Consider the following 17,314-nt stretch of genomic DNA (forward strand, 5'->3'; position numbering starts at 1 on the left):
ATGCTAACATAAACATGCTAACTTTTTATGCTAGTATTTTAGCTTCATTCGTAGTTTTTAATATAATAGTCATGCATTGTGTTCCTTAGCGCCATCTTAGAAGTAGGTTAGCTGTTCGTCTACTAGCATGCTAACGCTAGCATGCTAACATTAACATGCTAACTTTTAAGCTCGTATTTTAGCTTCATTCGTACTTTTTAATCTAATAGTCATGGATTCCGTTACTTGGTGCCATCTTAGAAGTATGTTAGCTGTTCGCCTACTAGCATGCTAACATAAACATGCTAACTTTTTATGCTAGTATTTTAGCTTCATTCGTACTTTTTAATATAATAGTCATGCATTGTGTTCCTTAGCGCCATCTTAGAAGTAGGCTAGCTGTTCGTCTACTAGCATGCTAACGCTAGCGTGCTAACATTAACATGCTAACTTTTAAGCTTGTATTTTAGCTTCATTCGTACTTTTTAATATAATAGTCATGGATTCCGTTACTTGGCGCCATCTTAGAAGTATGTTAGCTGTTCGCCTACTAGCATGCTAACATAAACATGCTAACTTTTTATACTAGTATTTTAGCTTCATTCGTACTTTTTAATATAATAGTCATGCATTGTGTTCCTTAGCGCCATCTTAGAAGTAGGTTAGCTGTTCGTCTACTAGCATGCTAACGCTAGCGTGCTAACATTAACATGCTAACTTTTAAGCTCGTATTTTAGCTTCATTCGTACTTTTTAATCTAATAGTCATGGATTCCGTTACTTGGCGCCATCTGAGAAGTATGTTAGCTGTTCGCCTACTAGCATGCTAACATAAACATGCTAACTTTTTATGCTAGTATTTTAGCTTCATTCGTACTTTTTAATATAATAGTCATGGATTCTGTTACTTGGCGCCATCTTATAAGTATTTTAACTGTTACCCTGTTAGCAGGCTGGTTAGCATGTTAGTGTTTTTGCTAGCATTTGCCCTTATGTCATACTATTTAACCCCATAATCACAGATTCCGTTACTTAGCGCCATCTTGCAAGTATGCCAGCTGTTCCCTGTGAGGGTACTAATGCTAAATGAATGGGAAATATAAACCTCTGCATGATTCTCAACTGATTTAAACCGAAAATTACCCGACTCCCGGGAATTTTCCGTCATTGAAAATGAATTGGCGATATATAAACGACTACATAGCCCACATTTCTCAAACGATTTGAACGGTTGCAAAGTCAAAAAGCTCCTAGCGCGCTAACATTAGCATGCTAATTTTTTTTAGCCAATTTTACACCTTTTAAGCTAATTTTCCAGTAGTTCACCTTAGAGTCATATCATTCGGTACATGATGCATGCTCAGAATCATTCAGTTTTGAACAAAAATTTTCGTCACAATTTCACCCAGTCTCGATTAGCATAGGGGCAAACATTGCGCAGAATAAACTAGCAGATTTCATTCATCGTTTATGTATTTTACATGTTTTCCTTTTTGTAAAACTGTGTTTGTGTTCATATTTTTGGACATCTGGAACCAATTCCTTGGATTTGCATGATTTCTTAGGGGAAAAATGTATCTGGTTTTCGCACGATTCTACATTGTTTTTTTTTTAAATCACGAATAAAAACCGAGGTATTACTAAACAGATACGTGATAATGCGGTGAAGTCGGGCAGTTTTTTTCTTAAAATGGTACTGGGGAAATTAAATTTGATGTACTTCCCTAAACTCACAACTTTTATGGAAACCGATGACGAGTCTCATTGTCATACGTTGTTGAGTTTAGGGTACAAAAATGGCGGTAAGCGCTGCCTTGCGGCTCTTCTGCAGATACTTCCGTTACACCAGACCTGGGCAAAGATACGGCCCGTTAAGATTTTCAATCCGGCCCGCCGGATGTTCTACATTATTTTTTTAGACCTTTAACATCAAAACTGTCGCCGGCATTATGATGTTTTTAAATGATGGTTGAAATCCGCACTTTTGAGCGTTATAGGAGTTATTACGGTAATCTACGTCACCGCAGCTCAGACCAGGAACAAAGCAGAGTGGGCGGGGTTTGTTTTCCAGAGCAGCCAGCCCCAAACGCGTGTGTCAGGAACAGATGCGGAAGCAAAATTGCACAACATATTTCTGCATAAAAGTGATAATATATCATATTGTAGGTGTTTATTACACTTGTTTGTTTGTTAAGGTTTTGTTGTGTTTTGCTCGATGGTAAAAGACACACAACTATGGAGGAGCTGGTCTGAGAAGTAAAAGATGTTCATATGTTGTTAATATTCAGTGTTTTATTGTTCGTAGTTAATTTTGTAAATCCCACTTTCTTTATGTTCATGTACATTTTGGGTGTCCCATTCAGTGAAAAAAAACTGTAAAATTCCATTCCGTTTTTTCAAGGTGGTCTGTTTTTAGAATTCTATCTGACATTGTGACTTTTGGTGTTAGTGTTCTTCCAAACACACGTACTATATACAGCACATTTTTACGTGATAATATATCATATTGTAGGTGTTTATTACACTCTGCATTCATATTTCGCTGTTTATTAAATTTTTGTTGTGTTTTGCTCGATTGTAAAAGATACACAACTATGGAGGAGCTGGTCTAAGAAGTAAAAGATGTTCATATGTTGTTAATATTCAGTGTTTTATTGTTCGTAGTTAATTTTGTAAATCCCACTTTCTTTATGTTCATGTACATTTTGGGTGTCCCATTCAGTATAAAACAGTAAATTCCATTCCGTTTTTTGAGGTGGTTTGTCATAACGTTTTTAGAATTCTATCGGACGTTTTGGTATTAGTGTTCCTGAAAAAAAGGGAACCAAACACACATACTATATACAGCAAATTTTACATGATAATATATCATATTGTAGGTGTTTATTACACTCTGCATTCATATTTTGCTGTTTATTACATTTTTGTTGTATTTTGCTCGATTGTAAAAGATACACAACTATCGAGAAGCTGGTCTGAGAAGTAAAAGATGTTCATATGTTGTCAATATTCAGTGTTTTATTGTTCGTAGTTAATTCTGTAAATCCCACTTTCTTTATGTTCATGTACATTTTGGGTGTCCCATTCAGTAAAAAAACCTGTAAAATTTCATTCCGTTTTTTCAAGGTGGTCTGTTTTTAGAATTCTATCAGACATTGTGACTTTTGGTGTTAGTGTTCTTCCAAACACACGTACTATATACAGCACATTTTTACGTGATAATATATCATATTGTAGGTGTTTATTACACTCTGCATTCATATTTTGCTGTTTATTAAAATTGTTATTGTGTTTTGCCCGATTGTAAAAGATACACAACTATGGAGGAGCTGGTCTGAGAAGTAAATATGTTCATGTTGTTAATATTCAGTGTTTAATTGTTCATAGTTAATATTGTAAAACCCCCTTTCTTTATGTTCATGTACATTTTGGGTGTCCCATTCAGTAAAAAACTGTAAAATTCCATTCCGTTTTTTCAAGGTGGTCTGTTTTTAGAATTCTATCAGACATTGTGACTTTTGGTGTTAGTGTTCTTCCAAACACACGTACTATATACAGCACATTTTTACGTGATAATATATCATATTGTAGGTGTTTATTACACTCTGCATTCATATTTTGCTGTTTATTTAAATTTTTGTTGTGTTTTGCTCGATTGTAAAAGATACACAACTATGGAGGAGCTGCTCTAAGAAGTAAAAGATGTTCATATGTTGTTAATATTCAGTGTTTTATTGTTCGTAGTTAATTTTGTAAATCCCACTTTCTTTATGTTCATGTACATTTTGGGTGTCCTATTCAGTGAAAAAAAACTGTAAAATTCCATTCCGTTTTTTTCAAGGTGGTCTGTTTTTAGAATTCTATCAGATATTGTGACTTTTGGTATCAGTGTTCTTCCAAACACACGTAATATATACAGCACATTTTTACATGATAATATATCATATTGTAGGTGTTTATTACACTCTGCATTCATATTTTGCTGTTTGTTACATTTTTGTTGTGTTTTGCTCGATTGTAAAAGATACACAACTATGGAGGAGCTGGTCTGAGAAGTAAAAGATGTTCATATGTTGTCAATATTCAGTGTTTTATTGTTTGTAGTTAATTCTGTAAATCCCACTTTCTCTATGTTCATGTACATTTTGGGTGTCCCATTCAGTAAAAAACTGTAAATTCCATTCCGTTTTTTTGAGGTGGTTTGTCATAACGTTTTTAGAATTCTATCGGACGTTTTGGTATTAGTGTTCCTGGAAAAAAAGGGAGCCAAACACACATACTATATACAGCAAATTTTACGTGATAATATATCATATTGTAGGGGTTTATTACACTCTGCATTCATATTTTGCTGTTTATTAAATTTTTGTTGTGTTTTGCTCGATTGTAAAAGATACACAACTATGGAGGAGCTGGTCTGAGAAGTAAAAGATGTTCATATGTTGTCAATATTCAGTGTTTTATTGTTCGTAGTTAATTCTGTAAATCCCACTTTCTTTATGTTCATGTACATTTTGGGTGTCCCATTCAGTAAAAAACTGTAAATTCCATTCCGTTTTTTTGAGGTGGTTTGTCATAACGTTTTTAGAATTCTATCGGACGTTTTGGTATTAGTGTTCCTGGAAAAAAGGGAGCCAAACACACATACTATATACAGCAAATTTTACGTGATAATATATCATATTGTAGGGGTTTATTACACTCTGCATTCATATTTCGCTGTTTATTAAATTTTTGTTGTGTTTTGCTCGATTGTAAAAGATACACAACTATCGAGAAGCTGGTCTGAGAAGTAAAAGATGTTCATATGTTGTCAATATTCAGTGTTTTATTGTTCGTAGTTAATTCTGTAAATCCCACTTTCTTTATGTTCATGTACATTTTGGGTGTCCCATTCAGTAAAAAACTGTACATTCCATTCCGTTTTTTTGAGGTGGTTTGTCATAACGTTTTTAGAATTCTATCGGACGTTTTGGTATTAGTGTTCCTGAAAAAAAGGGAGCCAAACACACATACTATATACAGAAAATTTTACGTGATAATATATCATATTGTAGGGGTTTATTACACTCTGCATTCATATTTTGCTGTTCATTTAAATTGTTGTTGTGTTTTGCTCGATTGTAAAAGATACACAACTATCGAGGAGCTGGTCTGAGAAGTAAAATATGTTCATATGTTGTCAATATTCAGTGTTTTATTGTTCGTAGTTAATTCTGTAAATCCCACTTTCTTTATGTTCATGTACATTTTGGGTGTCCCATTCAGTAAAAAACTGTAAAATTCCATTCCGTTTTTTCAAGGTGGTCTGTTTTTAGAATTCTATCTGACATTGGGACTTTTGGTATTAGTGTTCTTCCAAACACACGTACTATATACAGCACATTTTTATGTGATAATATATCATATTGTAGGTGTTTATTACACTCTGCATTCATATTTCGCTGTTTATTAAATTTTTGTTGTGTTTTGCTCGATTGTAAAAGATACACAACTATCGAGAAGCTGGTCTGAGAAGTAAAAGATGTTCATATGTTGTCAATATTCAGTGTTTTATTGTTTGTAGTTAATTCTGTAAATCCCACTTTCTTTATGTTTATGTACATTTTGGGTGTCCCATTCAGTAAAAAACTGTAAATTCCATTCCGTTTTTTTGAGGTGGTTTGTCATAACGTTTTTAGAATTCTATCGGACGTTTTGGTATTAGTGTTCCTGGAAAAAAAGGGAGCCAAACACACATACTATATACAGCAAATTTTACGTGATAATATATCATATTGTAGGGGTTTATTACACTCTGCATTCATATTTTGCTGTTTATTAAATTTTTGTTGTATTTTGCTCGATTGTAAAAGATACACAACTATCGAGAAGCTGGTCTGAGAAGTAAAAGATGTTCATATGTTGTCAATATTCAGTGTTTTATTGTTCGTAGTTAATTCTGTAAATCCCACTTTCTTTATGTTCATGTACATTTTGGGTGTCCCATTCAGTAAAAAAACTGTAAATTCCATTCCGTTTTTTTGAGGTGGTTTGTCATAACGTTTTTAGAATTCTATCGGACGTTTTGGTATTAGTGTTCCTGGAAAAAAAGGGAGCCAAACACACATACTATATACAGCAAATTTTACGTGATAATATATTATACTGTAGGGGTTTATTACACTCTGCATTCATATTTCGCTGTTTATTAAATTGTTGTTGTGTTTTGCTCGATTGTAAAAGATACACAACTATGGAGGAGCTGGTCTGAGAAGTAAAAGATGTTCATATGTTGTCAATATTCAGTGTTTTATTGTTCGTAGTTAATTCTGTAAATCCCACTTTCTTTATGTTCATGTACATTTTGGGTGTCCCATTCAGTAAAAAACTGTAAATTCCATTCCGTTTTTTTTTAGGTGGTTTGTCATAACGTTTTTAGAATTCTATCGGACGTTTTGGTATTAGTGTTCCTGGAAAAAAAGGGAGCCAAACACACATACTATATACAGCAAATTTTACGTGATAATATATCATATTGTAGGGGTTTATTACACTCTGCATTCATATTTTGCTGTTTATTTAAATTGTTGTTGTGTTTTGCTCGATTGTAAAAGATACACAACTATCGAGGAGTTGGTCTGAGAAGTAAATATGTTCATATGTTGTTAATATTCAGTGTTTTATTGTTCATAGAGAATATTGTAAAACCCACTTTCTTTATGTTCATATACATTTTGGGTGTCCCATTCAGTAAAAAACTGTAAAATTCCATTCCGTTTTTTGAGGTGGTTTGTCAGAACGTTTTTAGAATTCTATTGGACGTTTTGGTATTCCTGAAAAAAAGGGAGCCAAACACACATACTGTACAGCTAAATGTGTACAGGTAAATGGTTTGGGGTGCCATGTCATTTCAAGTTCCAACAGGACTTGGCGCCTGCACACAGCGCAAAATCTACCCGTGCCTGGTTTACAGACCATGGTATTTCTGTTCTAAATTGGCCCGCCAACTCCCCTGACCTTAGCCCCATAGAAAATCTGTGGGGTATTGTGAAAAGGAAGATGCAGAATGCCAGACCCAAAAACGCAGAAGAGTTGAAGGCCACTATCAGAGCAACCTGGGCTCTCATAACACCTGAGCAGTGCCAGAAACTCATCGACTCCATGCCACGCCGCATTAACGCAGTAATTGAGGCAAAAGGAGCTCCAACCAAGTATTGAGTATTGTACATGCTCATATTTTTCATTTTCATACTTTTCAGTTGGCCAACATTTCTAAAACTCCCTTTTTTGTATTAGCCTTAAGTAATATTCTAATTTTGTGACACACGGAATTTTGGATTTTCATTTGTTGCCACTTCAAATCATCAAAATTAAATGAAATAAACATTTGAATGCATCAGTCTGTGTGCAATGAATAAATATAATGTACAAGTTACACCTTTTGAATGCAATTACTGAAATAAATCAAGTTTTTCAAAATATTCTAATTTACTGGCTTTTACCTGTATATATCATTCATACACACGTATACATTGGCCCCCCATTATTCTCTCTCAATGTGGCCCCCTCGTCAAAATATTTGCCCGGCTCTGCATTACACGATTTATTTAGCGATTCCGCTCACCTTGCTCCGAGTCGGAGTCGGCCTCGGACCGGAACGCCCCGGGAGCCACCGGCAGGGGCCTGAGCGGCCTGGGCTTGGGCGTGGGCGGCGAGATCCACTTCTTCCCGATGTACTCCACGTACGTGCCGGGGAAGTCGCCCTTCTCCTGGGTGCTCTCGTTGAAGCCGGGCAGCCACCCGATCTCTTCGGGCCTCTGCTCCAGGCCGTCGGCGTAGCCCAGCGCCGCCAGCGTCCCCTTGCTCACCAGCAATATGTCCCCCACGTGTAAGTCAATGTCCTCCTCCCGCTCCTTCTTGTACTCGTAAAGAGCTCGGTACTGATAGCCTTCGGCGCTCATGACGTCCTAAAGATTTTACGGGGCGGGGGGGGGTAAAAAAAAGAAAAAGCTACTTGTCGGTCGGGTTAGCGTGCGATGCGGACGTGTTCGGCGCACATCTGCGCGGGACACCGGGCGATTATTCAGAGACTGGTCTTCATTCTTTCGTCTTTTCTGGGTGATTTGTGGCTCTCCGCCGCGCCGCGCCGTACCATCGGGGGAAAGTACTGCAGGGCTGGTGCAGGGAAGCTATGCAGCAGACCTGCAAGGGGACACAAACACATTAAACTATGATTTATATACTCAGGAGGAGGCAGCATATTCATGCCAGACTGTATAGTAAGAGCATATAGGAGGCGGGGATGCTGATTAATGTATTGTAAATAAACTAAAATGTGGCTGACCGTCTCCTTTATTTTAGGTCACTTATGTTGCACTTTTGCACACATTAGATTAACAAACGCGATTGTAATTAATTCAACTGGTTAAACACTTATAATAAATGTAAAACTGCATCAATATATATAAATCAAAGATGCATCAATAATGGCTTTTTAATCAAATCATGAGGTGCCCAAAGATTTCCAAGCTAGCGTCGTTAGCATAAGCTAATATGCTAGCACGCGTTGGCATTATTACCTAACAATGGCGTTAATTCCACATTGTTTCCGTTTCGTCAATTCACCAAAACGTCAACATGGAGTTGTTGAGTCCGTTTAGATGACTTCTGTTTTGTTCGATCGGCCGTTTTACTGCCGTGTTACAGACACCGTTTGGAAACAATTAAGGTATGTACAAACCCTGTTTCCATATGAGTTGGGAAATTGTGTTGGATGTAAATATAAACGGAATACAATGATTTGCAAATCCTTTTCAACCCATATTCAATTGAATGCACTACAAAGACAACATATTTGATGTTCACACTCATAAACTTTATTTTTGTTTTGCAAATAATAATTAACTTAGAATTTCATGGCTGCAACACGTGCCAAAGTAGTTGGGAAAGGGCATGTTCACCACTGTGTTACATGGCCTTTCCTTTTAACAACACTCAGTAAACGTTTGGGAACTGAGGAGACACATTTTTGAAGCTTCTCAGGTGGAATTCTTTCCCATTCTTGCTTGATGTACAGCTTAAGTTGTTCAACAGTCCGGGGGTCTCCGTTGTGCTATTTTAGGCTTCATATTTTCAATGGGACACAGGTCTGGACTACAGGCAGGCCAGTCTAGTACCCGCACTCTTTTACTATGAAGCCACGTTGATGTAACACGTGGCTCGGCATTGTCTTGCTGAAATAAGCAGGGGCGTCCATGGTAACGTTGCTTGGATGGCAACATATGTTGCTCCAAAACCTGTATGTACCTTTCAGCATTAATGGCGCCTTCACAAATGTGTAGGTTACCCATGTCTTGGGCACTAATACACCCCCATACCATGACACATGCTGGCTTTTACACTTTGGGCCTATAACAATCCGGATGGTTCTTTTCCTCTTTGGTCCGGAGGACACGACGTCCACAATTTCCAAAAACAATTTGAAATGTGGACTCGTCAGACCACAGAACACTTTCCCACTTTGTATCAGTCCATCTTAGATGAGCTCAGGCCCAGCGAAGCCGACGGCGTTTCTGGGTGTTGTTGATAAACGGTTTTCGCCTTGCATAGGAGAGTTTTAACTTGCGCTTACAGATGTTGCGACCAACTGTAGTTACTGACAGTGGGTTTCTGAAGTGTTCCTGAACCCATGTGGTGATATCCTTTACACACTGATGTCGCTTTTTGATGCAGTACAGCCTGAGGGATCGAAGGTCACGGGCTTAGCTGCTTACGTGCAGTGATTTCTCCAGATTCTCTGAACCCTTTGATGATATTACAGACCGTAGATGGTGAAATCCCTAAATTCCTTGCAATAGGTGGTTGAGAAAGGTTTTTCTTAAACTGTTCAACAATACCCAATCATGGCACCCACCTGTTCCCAATTTGCCTGTTCACCTGTGGGATGTTCCAAATAAGTGTTGGATGAGCATTCCTCAACTTTATCAGTATTTATTGCCACCTTTCCCAACTACTTTGTCACGTGTTGCTGGCATCAAATTCTAAAGTTAATGATTATTTGCAAAAAAAAAATGTTTATCAGTTTGAACATCAAATATGTTGTCTTTGTAGTGCATTCAACTGAATATGGGTTGAAAATGATTTGCAAATCATTGTATTCCGTTTGTATTTACATCGAACACAATTTCCCAACTCATATGGAAACAGGGTTTGTATATATATATATATATATATATATATATATATATATATATATATATATATATATATATATATATATATATATAGCTACTTTACACGCAGTCGGCTTTCGGCCCTCGACCACATTTTAAAAAGTTTGGACACCCCTGCTGCTCTGAATGCAAACAATAATATACGCTTTTTATTGGCACTTCTGATGTATCGTTGGACGTTCATATACGGTAACGTTACTGTGGCGCGTTATTGCTAGCAATAGCTTCCGTGTTTCCGCTTCATCCGCCATGTTTGAAGGTTGCGTACATATATATATATATATATATATATATATATATATATATATATATATATATATATATATACATATATATATATATATATATATACATATATATATATATATATATATATATACATATATATATATATATATATATATATATATATATATATATATATATATATATATATATATATATATATATATATATACACATATATATACATATATATATATATATATATATATATATATACATATATATACATATATATATATATATATATATATACATATATATACATATATATATATATATATATATATACATATATATACATATATATATATATATATATATATACATATATATATATATACATATATATATACATATATATATATATACATATATATATATATACATATATATATATATATATATATATATATATATATATATATATACACACCGTATTTTCCGCACTATTAGCCGCACCTAAAAACCACAAATTTACTCAAAAGCTGACAGTGCGGCTTTTAACCCGGTGCGCTTTATATATGGATTAATATTACGATTCATTTTCATAAAGTTTCGATCTCGCAACTTCGGTAAACAGCCGCCATCTTTTTTCCCGGTAGAACAGGAAGCGCTTCTTCTTCTACGCAAGCAACCGCCAAGGTAAGCACCCGCCCCCATAGAACAGGAAGCGCTTCTTCTTCTACTGTAAGCAACCACCCGCCCGCGTAGAAGAAGAAAAAGCGCGCGGATATACCGTACGTTTCATTTCCTTTGTGTGTTTACATCTGTAAAGACCACAAAATGGCTCCTACTAAGCGTCAGGGATCCGGTTCATGAAAAGACGCAATCTCTCCATCCGCACACGGATGACTATTTCACAGCAACTGATATTCCTGTGAACCGCACTGTGGATACAACGGGAGCACGTACGGTGAATATTCGCACCACAGGGAATGAGAAGTCATCCTTCACTGTGGTTCTAGCTTGCCGTGCTAATGGCCAGAAACTTCCACCCATGGTGATATTCAAAAGGAAGACCTTGCCAAAAGAGACCTTTCCAGCCGGCGTCATCATAAAAGCTAACTCGAAGGGATGGATGAAGAAAAGATGAGCGAGTGGTTAAGGTAAGTTTAAGTTTACGCGAAGAGGCCGGGTGGCTTTTTTCACGCAGCTCTGTCCATGTTGATATACGTATGTTTGTGATTGCACATTTGCGTACATTTTGGGAGTGAACAGAGTTGTTAGAACGCTGGTTTTTAATATATTATTAAAGTTTGACTGACCTATCTGACTGTTTTTTTGAAATTCCTTTAGCGCAGTTAGATGCGGCTTACAACACCGGGCGGCTTATAGGTGGACAAAGTTTTGAAATATGCCGTTCATTGAAGGTGCGGCTTATAGCCCAGGGCGCCTTATGGTGCGGAAAATACAGTACACACACACATTATATATATATATATATTAGAGATGTCGGATTATATATATATATATATATATACATATATATATATATATATATATATATATATATATTAGAGATGTCCGATAATATCGGACTGCCGATATTATCGGCTGATAAGTGTTTTAAAATGTAATATTGGAAATTATCGGTATCGATTTTAAAAAAGTGAAATTTATGACTTTTTAAAAGGCCGCTGTACGGAGTGGTACACGGACGTAGGGAGAAGTACAGAGCGCCAATAAACCTTAAAGGCATTGCCTTTGCGTGCCGGCCCAATCACATAATATCTACGGCTTTTCACACACACAAGTCAACAGCCATACAGGTCACACTGAGGGTGGCCGTATAAACAAGTTTAACACTGTTACAAATATGCGCCACACTGTGAACCCACACCCAACAAGAATGACAAACACATTTCGGGAGAACATCCGCACCGTAACACAACATAAACACAACAGAACAAATACCCAGAATCCATTGCAGCATTAACTCTTCCTGGACGCTACAATATACACCCCTCTCCCCACCTCAACCCGCCCCCCTCAAAATCCACATGCATGTCCCAAATTCCAATCTGCTGTTTTGAGGCATGTTATAAAAAATAATGCACTTTGTGACTTCAATAACAAATATGGCAGTGCCATGTTGGCACTTTTTTCCATAACTTGAGTTGATTTATTTTGGAAAACCTTGTTGCATTGTTTAATGCATATATAAATAAATATATAAATATATATAAAAGGAGGAGGATAGGGATGATGTTCAGAACATCAATTTCTACACTTCTATTAGCCCCGGGTCCAGTGGACCCGGACAACTTATATGTAATAGAAATGCGCTTCCCACACAAGGTTGTTTGTCAACATTGTCTGCTCTCATTTTCTCGCACATTTGACCATCTGATGTTTTGTGTACCTACACGCTGTCCTCCTCCTGTCTAGGCCTGCTGTGTGTGCTTGTGTGCGTGCGTGTGCATGTGGTACACAGAACATCGATTTCCACACTTCTTTTAGCCCCAGGTCCAGTGGACCCGGACAACTTATATGTAATAGAAATGCGGTTCCCACACAAGGTTGCAACATTGTTTGTCAACGCTGTCTGCTCTCATTTTCTCGCACATTTGACCCTCTATTGTTATGTGTACCTACACTCTGTCCTCCTCCTGCCTAGGCCTGCCATGTGTATGTGTGTGTGTGTGTGTGTGTGTGTGTGTGTGTGTGTGTGTGTGTGTGTGTGTGTGTGTAGTACACAGAACATCAATTTCCACACTTCTATTAGCCCCGGACAACTTATATGTAATAGAAATGCGCTTCCCACACAAGGTTGCAACATTGTTTGTCAACATTGTCTGCTCTCATTTTCTCGCACATTTGACCATCTGATGTTTTGTGTACCTACACGCTGTCCTCCTCCTGTCTAGGCCTGCTGTGTGTGCTTGTGTGCGTGCGTGTGCATGTGGTACACAGAACATCGATTTCCACACTTCTTTTAGCCCCGGGTCCAGTGGACCCGGACAACTTATATGTAATAGAAATGCGGTTCCCACACAAGGTTGCAACATTGTTTGTCAACGCTGTCTGCTCTCATTTTCTCGCACATTTGACCCTCTATTGTTATGTGTACCTACACTCTGTCCTCCTCCTGTCTAGGCTTGCCATGTGTATGTGTGTGTGTTTGTTTGTTTGTTTGTTTGTTTGTTTGTTTGTTTGTGTGTGTGTGTGTGTGTGTGTAGTACACAGAACATCAATTTCCACACTTCTATTAGCCCCGGACAACTTATATGTAATAGAAATGCGCTTCCCACACAAGGTTGCAACATTGTTTGTCAACATTGTCTGCTCTCATTTTCTCGCACATTTGACCATCTGATGTTTTGGGTACCTACACGCTGTCCTCCTCCTGTCTAGGCCTGCTGTGTGTGCTTGTGTGTGTGAGTGTGCATGTGGTACACAGAACATCGATTTCCACACTTCTTTTAGCCCCGGGTCCAGTGGACCCGGACAACTTATATGTAATAGAAATGCGGTTCCCACACAAGGTTGCAACATTGTTTGTCAACGCTGTCTGCTCTCATTTCCTCGCACATTTGACCCTCTATTGTTATGTGTACCTACACTCTGTCCTCCTCCTGTCTAGGCCTGCCATGTGTATGTGTTTGTTTGTTTGTTTGTTTGTGTGTGTGTGTGTGTGTGTGTGTGTGTGTGTAGTACACAGAACATCAATTTCCACACTTCTATTAGCCCCGGACAACTTATATGTAATAGAAATGCGCTTCCCACACAAGGTTGCAACATTGTTTGTCAACATTGTCTGCTCTCATTTTCTCGCACATTTGACCATCTGATGTTTTGTGTACCTACACCCTGTCCTCCTCCTGTCTAGGCCTGCTGTGTGTGTGTGTGTGTGTGTGTGTGTGTGTGTGTGTGTGTGTGTGTGTGTGTGTGTGTGTGTGTGTGTGTGTGTGTGTGCATGTGGTACACACAACATCAATTTCCACACTTCTATTAGCCCCGGACAACTTATATGTAATAGAAATGCGCTTCCCACACAAGGTTGCAACATTGTTTGTCAACACTGTCTGCTCTCATTTTCTCGCACATTTGACCCTTTATTGTTATGTGTACCTACACTCTGTCCTCCTCCTGTCTAGGCCTGCCATGTGTATGTGGATGTGTGTGTGTGTGTGAGTGCGTGCAGTACACAGAACATCAATTTCCACACTTCTATTAGCCCCGGACAACTTATATGTAATAGAAATGCGCTTCCCACACAAGGTTGCAACATTGTTTGTCAACATTGTCTGCTCTCATTTTCTCGCACATTTGACCATCTGATGTTTTGTGTACCTACACCCTGTCCTCCTCCTGTCTAGGCCTGCTGTGTGTGTGTGTGTGTGTGTGTGTGTGTGTGTGTGTGTGTGTGTGTGTGTGTGTGTGTGTGTGTGTGTGTGTGTGTGTGTGTGTGCATGTGGTACACACAACATCAATTTCCACACTTCTATTAGCCCCGGACAACTTATATGTAATAGAAATGCGCTTCCCACACAAGGTTGCAACATTGTTTGTCAACACTGTCTGCTCTCATTTTCTCGCACATTTGACCCTTTATTGTTATGTGTACCTACACTCTGTCCTCCTCCTGTCTAGGCCTGCCATGTGTATGTGGATGTGTGTGTGTGTGTGTGTGAGTGCGTGCAGTACACAGAACATCAATTTCCACACTTCTATTAGCCCCGGACAACTTATATGTAATAGAAATGCGGTTCCCACACAAGGTTGTTTGTCAACATTGTCTGCTCTCATTTTCTCGCACATTTGACCATCTGATGTTTTGTGTACCTACACGCTGTCCTCCTCCTGTCTAGGCCTGCTGTGTGTGCTTGTGTGAGTGCGTGCGGTACACAGAACATCGATTTCCACACTTCTTTTAGCCCCGGGTCCAGTGGACCCGGACAACTTATATATAATAGAAATGCGGTTCCCACACAAGGTTGCAACATTGTTTGTCAACATTGTCTGCTCTCATTTTCTCGCACATTTGACCATCTGATGTTTTGTGTAACTACACTCTGTCCTCCTCCTGTCTAGGCCTGCCATGTGTATGTGGATGTGTGTGTGTGTGTGTGTGTGTGTGTGTGTGTGTGTGTGTGTGTGTGTGTGTGTGTGTGTGTGTGTGTGAGTGCGTGCGTGTGCGTGCAGTACACAGAACATCAATTTCCACACTTCTATTAGACCCGGACAACTTATATGTAATAGAAATGCGGTTCCCACACAAGGTTGCAACATTGTTTGTCAACACTGTCTGCTCTCATTTTCTCGCACATTTGACCATCTGATGTTTTGTGTACCTACACTCTGTCCTCCTCCTGTCTAGGCCTGCTGTGTGTGTGGTACACAGAACATCAATTTCCACACTTCTTTTAGCCCCGGGTCCAGTGGACCCGGACAACTTATATGTAATAGAAATGCGGTTCCCACACAAGGTTGCAACATTGTTTGTCAACACTGTCTGCTCTCATTTTCTCGCACATTTGACCCTCTGATGTTCTGTGTACCTACACTCTGTCCTCCTCCTGTCTAGACCTGCTGTGCGTGCGTGCATGTGGGGTACACAGAACATCAATTTCCACACTTCTATTAGCCCCAAGTCCAGTGGACCCGGACATCTTATATGTAATAGAAATGTGTAGGGGGGTGTATGGTCATTAAATATGTATTCTGATACATGTTCTTCACAGAAAATGAGCCAAAGTCAGTGATTCTCAGTTTGAAAAATTCATTAATTGTCCCACAGAACCGAACACCACACAAGGGTTAAGTAACAGTCCTCGTGTGATTTATGTTGTATTGCTTCCCTTCGCTACATTAGCCTGTTTTTTTTTTTGGGTCTAAAAGATACCACTCTTATCTGCTAAATTCCTCCAGCGGGGATGCTCCTGGCGTGGATTCAACACGCCATATCGCCACGGATCCTTACATAAACATGCACGTGTGCATTGCATATACAGTTAGCACCTCGCGGCTAACACCTACATGCTAACGTCGCTCGCCGTGACAGCTTGACGTATGGTCCAAGTTACGTAACTAACATACGGCGACCACATCCGTGCGTTTATTAAATGTTGGTTAAAAAAAAAAAATAATAAAAAAAAAAAAGGCCGAGGGTGCGGTCGAGGCCCGGGCGGTTTTGACGTTTTTCTGGAATGTTCTAAAACGACTTTTTTTTTTTTTTTTTTTTACGTCCGTTGAAGCTAATGCTAACAGCTAGCTAGCAATGTTGTTATCATTACTGCTAATATCCGACGTAAAGAGAGGAATTTCGGTTAAAAATACCACTTTGTCATCAGAAAAAGTTAACAATGAGGAGGAAAAAAAAAAGTTAAGGGACTTTCAAACGTGACGCGTTTGCCTGCGTGAAAACATGAGAATGTAGAAAGTTGGTATAAAAAGATGAAGAAGGAGGATAAAGTCGCGTTTAAATGTGTGCGCCTACCTTCGGTCGGTACCCAACTAAGTTGCTTTTTCCTGTCCTTTCCGCCTCCTCCACACCGAGCGTTAAAATCTCCCCGGACTTGTTGAGTTGAAATCGGACTTAAACGTCGACATTAACGTCCCCTCCTGCAGAGTCTTTGCCCGGACAAACCTCCGCTGGACGGCCAGAAGGGGCGGGGTCGCGGGCGCCGTCACTCATTGGCCCGCTGTGGCTGTCAGTCACCGCGGGCGCGGCCAATCACAGCCGCCGTAAGCCCCGCCCTCTCGTAACATGGACGTTACGTAACCGACGAGTGGAGCCAGTCGGTGCCAAGGTGCTTTAAGGTTTATGAGCGAGCCTTCTATAACCTCAGGACATTTTAATTTGTATTCCATTGTCGGAGTGAAATTAACCATTAA

The 17,314-nt window shown here is 38.8% G+C and overlaps 1 protein-coding gene across 1 annotated transcript in view; it reads right to left on the reverse strand.

The window, feature by feature from the left end:
• Window positions 1-17,064, reverse strand: part of pik3r1 (phosphoinositide-3-kinase, regulatory subunit 1 (alpha)) — an 83,905-nt gene extending 66,841 nt beyond the window's left edge. The window contains exons 1-2 of the mRNA XM_061966305.2: window positions 16,917-17,064; window positions 7,585-8,162 (exon numbers count right to left, since the gene is read on the reverse strand). Of these exons, the coding sequence (XP_061822289.1) occupies window positions 7,585-7,921 (337 nt within the window). The 5' untranslated portion in view covers window positions 7,922-8,162; window positions 16,917-17,064. The remainder of the gene's footprint in view (window positions 1-7,584; window positions 8,163-16,916) is intronic.
• Window positions 17,065-17,314: the final 250 nt, after the last annotated feature.

Source organism: Nerophis lumbriciformis, linkage group LG11 (assembly GCF_033978685.3).
Source record: "Nerophis lumbriciformis linkage group LG11, RoL_Nlum_v2.1, whole genome shotgun sequence".
NCBI classification, from domain to species: domain Eukaryota; kingdom Metazoa; phylum Chordata; class Actinopteri; order Syngnathiformes; family Syngnathidae; genus Nerophis; species Nerophis lumbriciformis.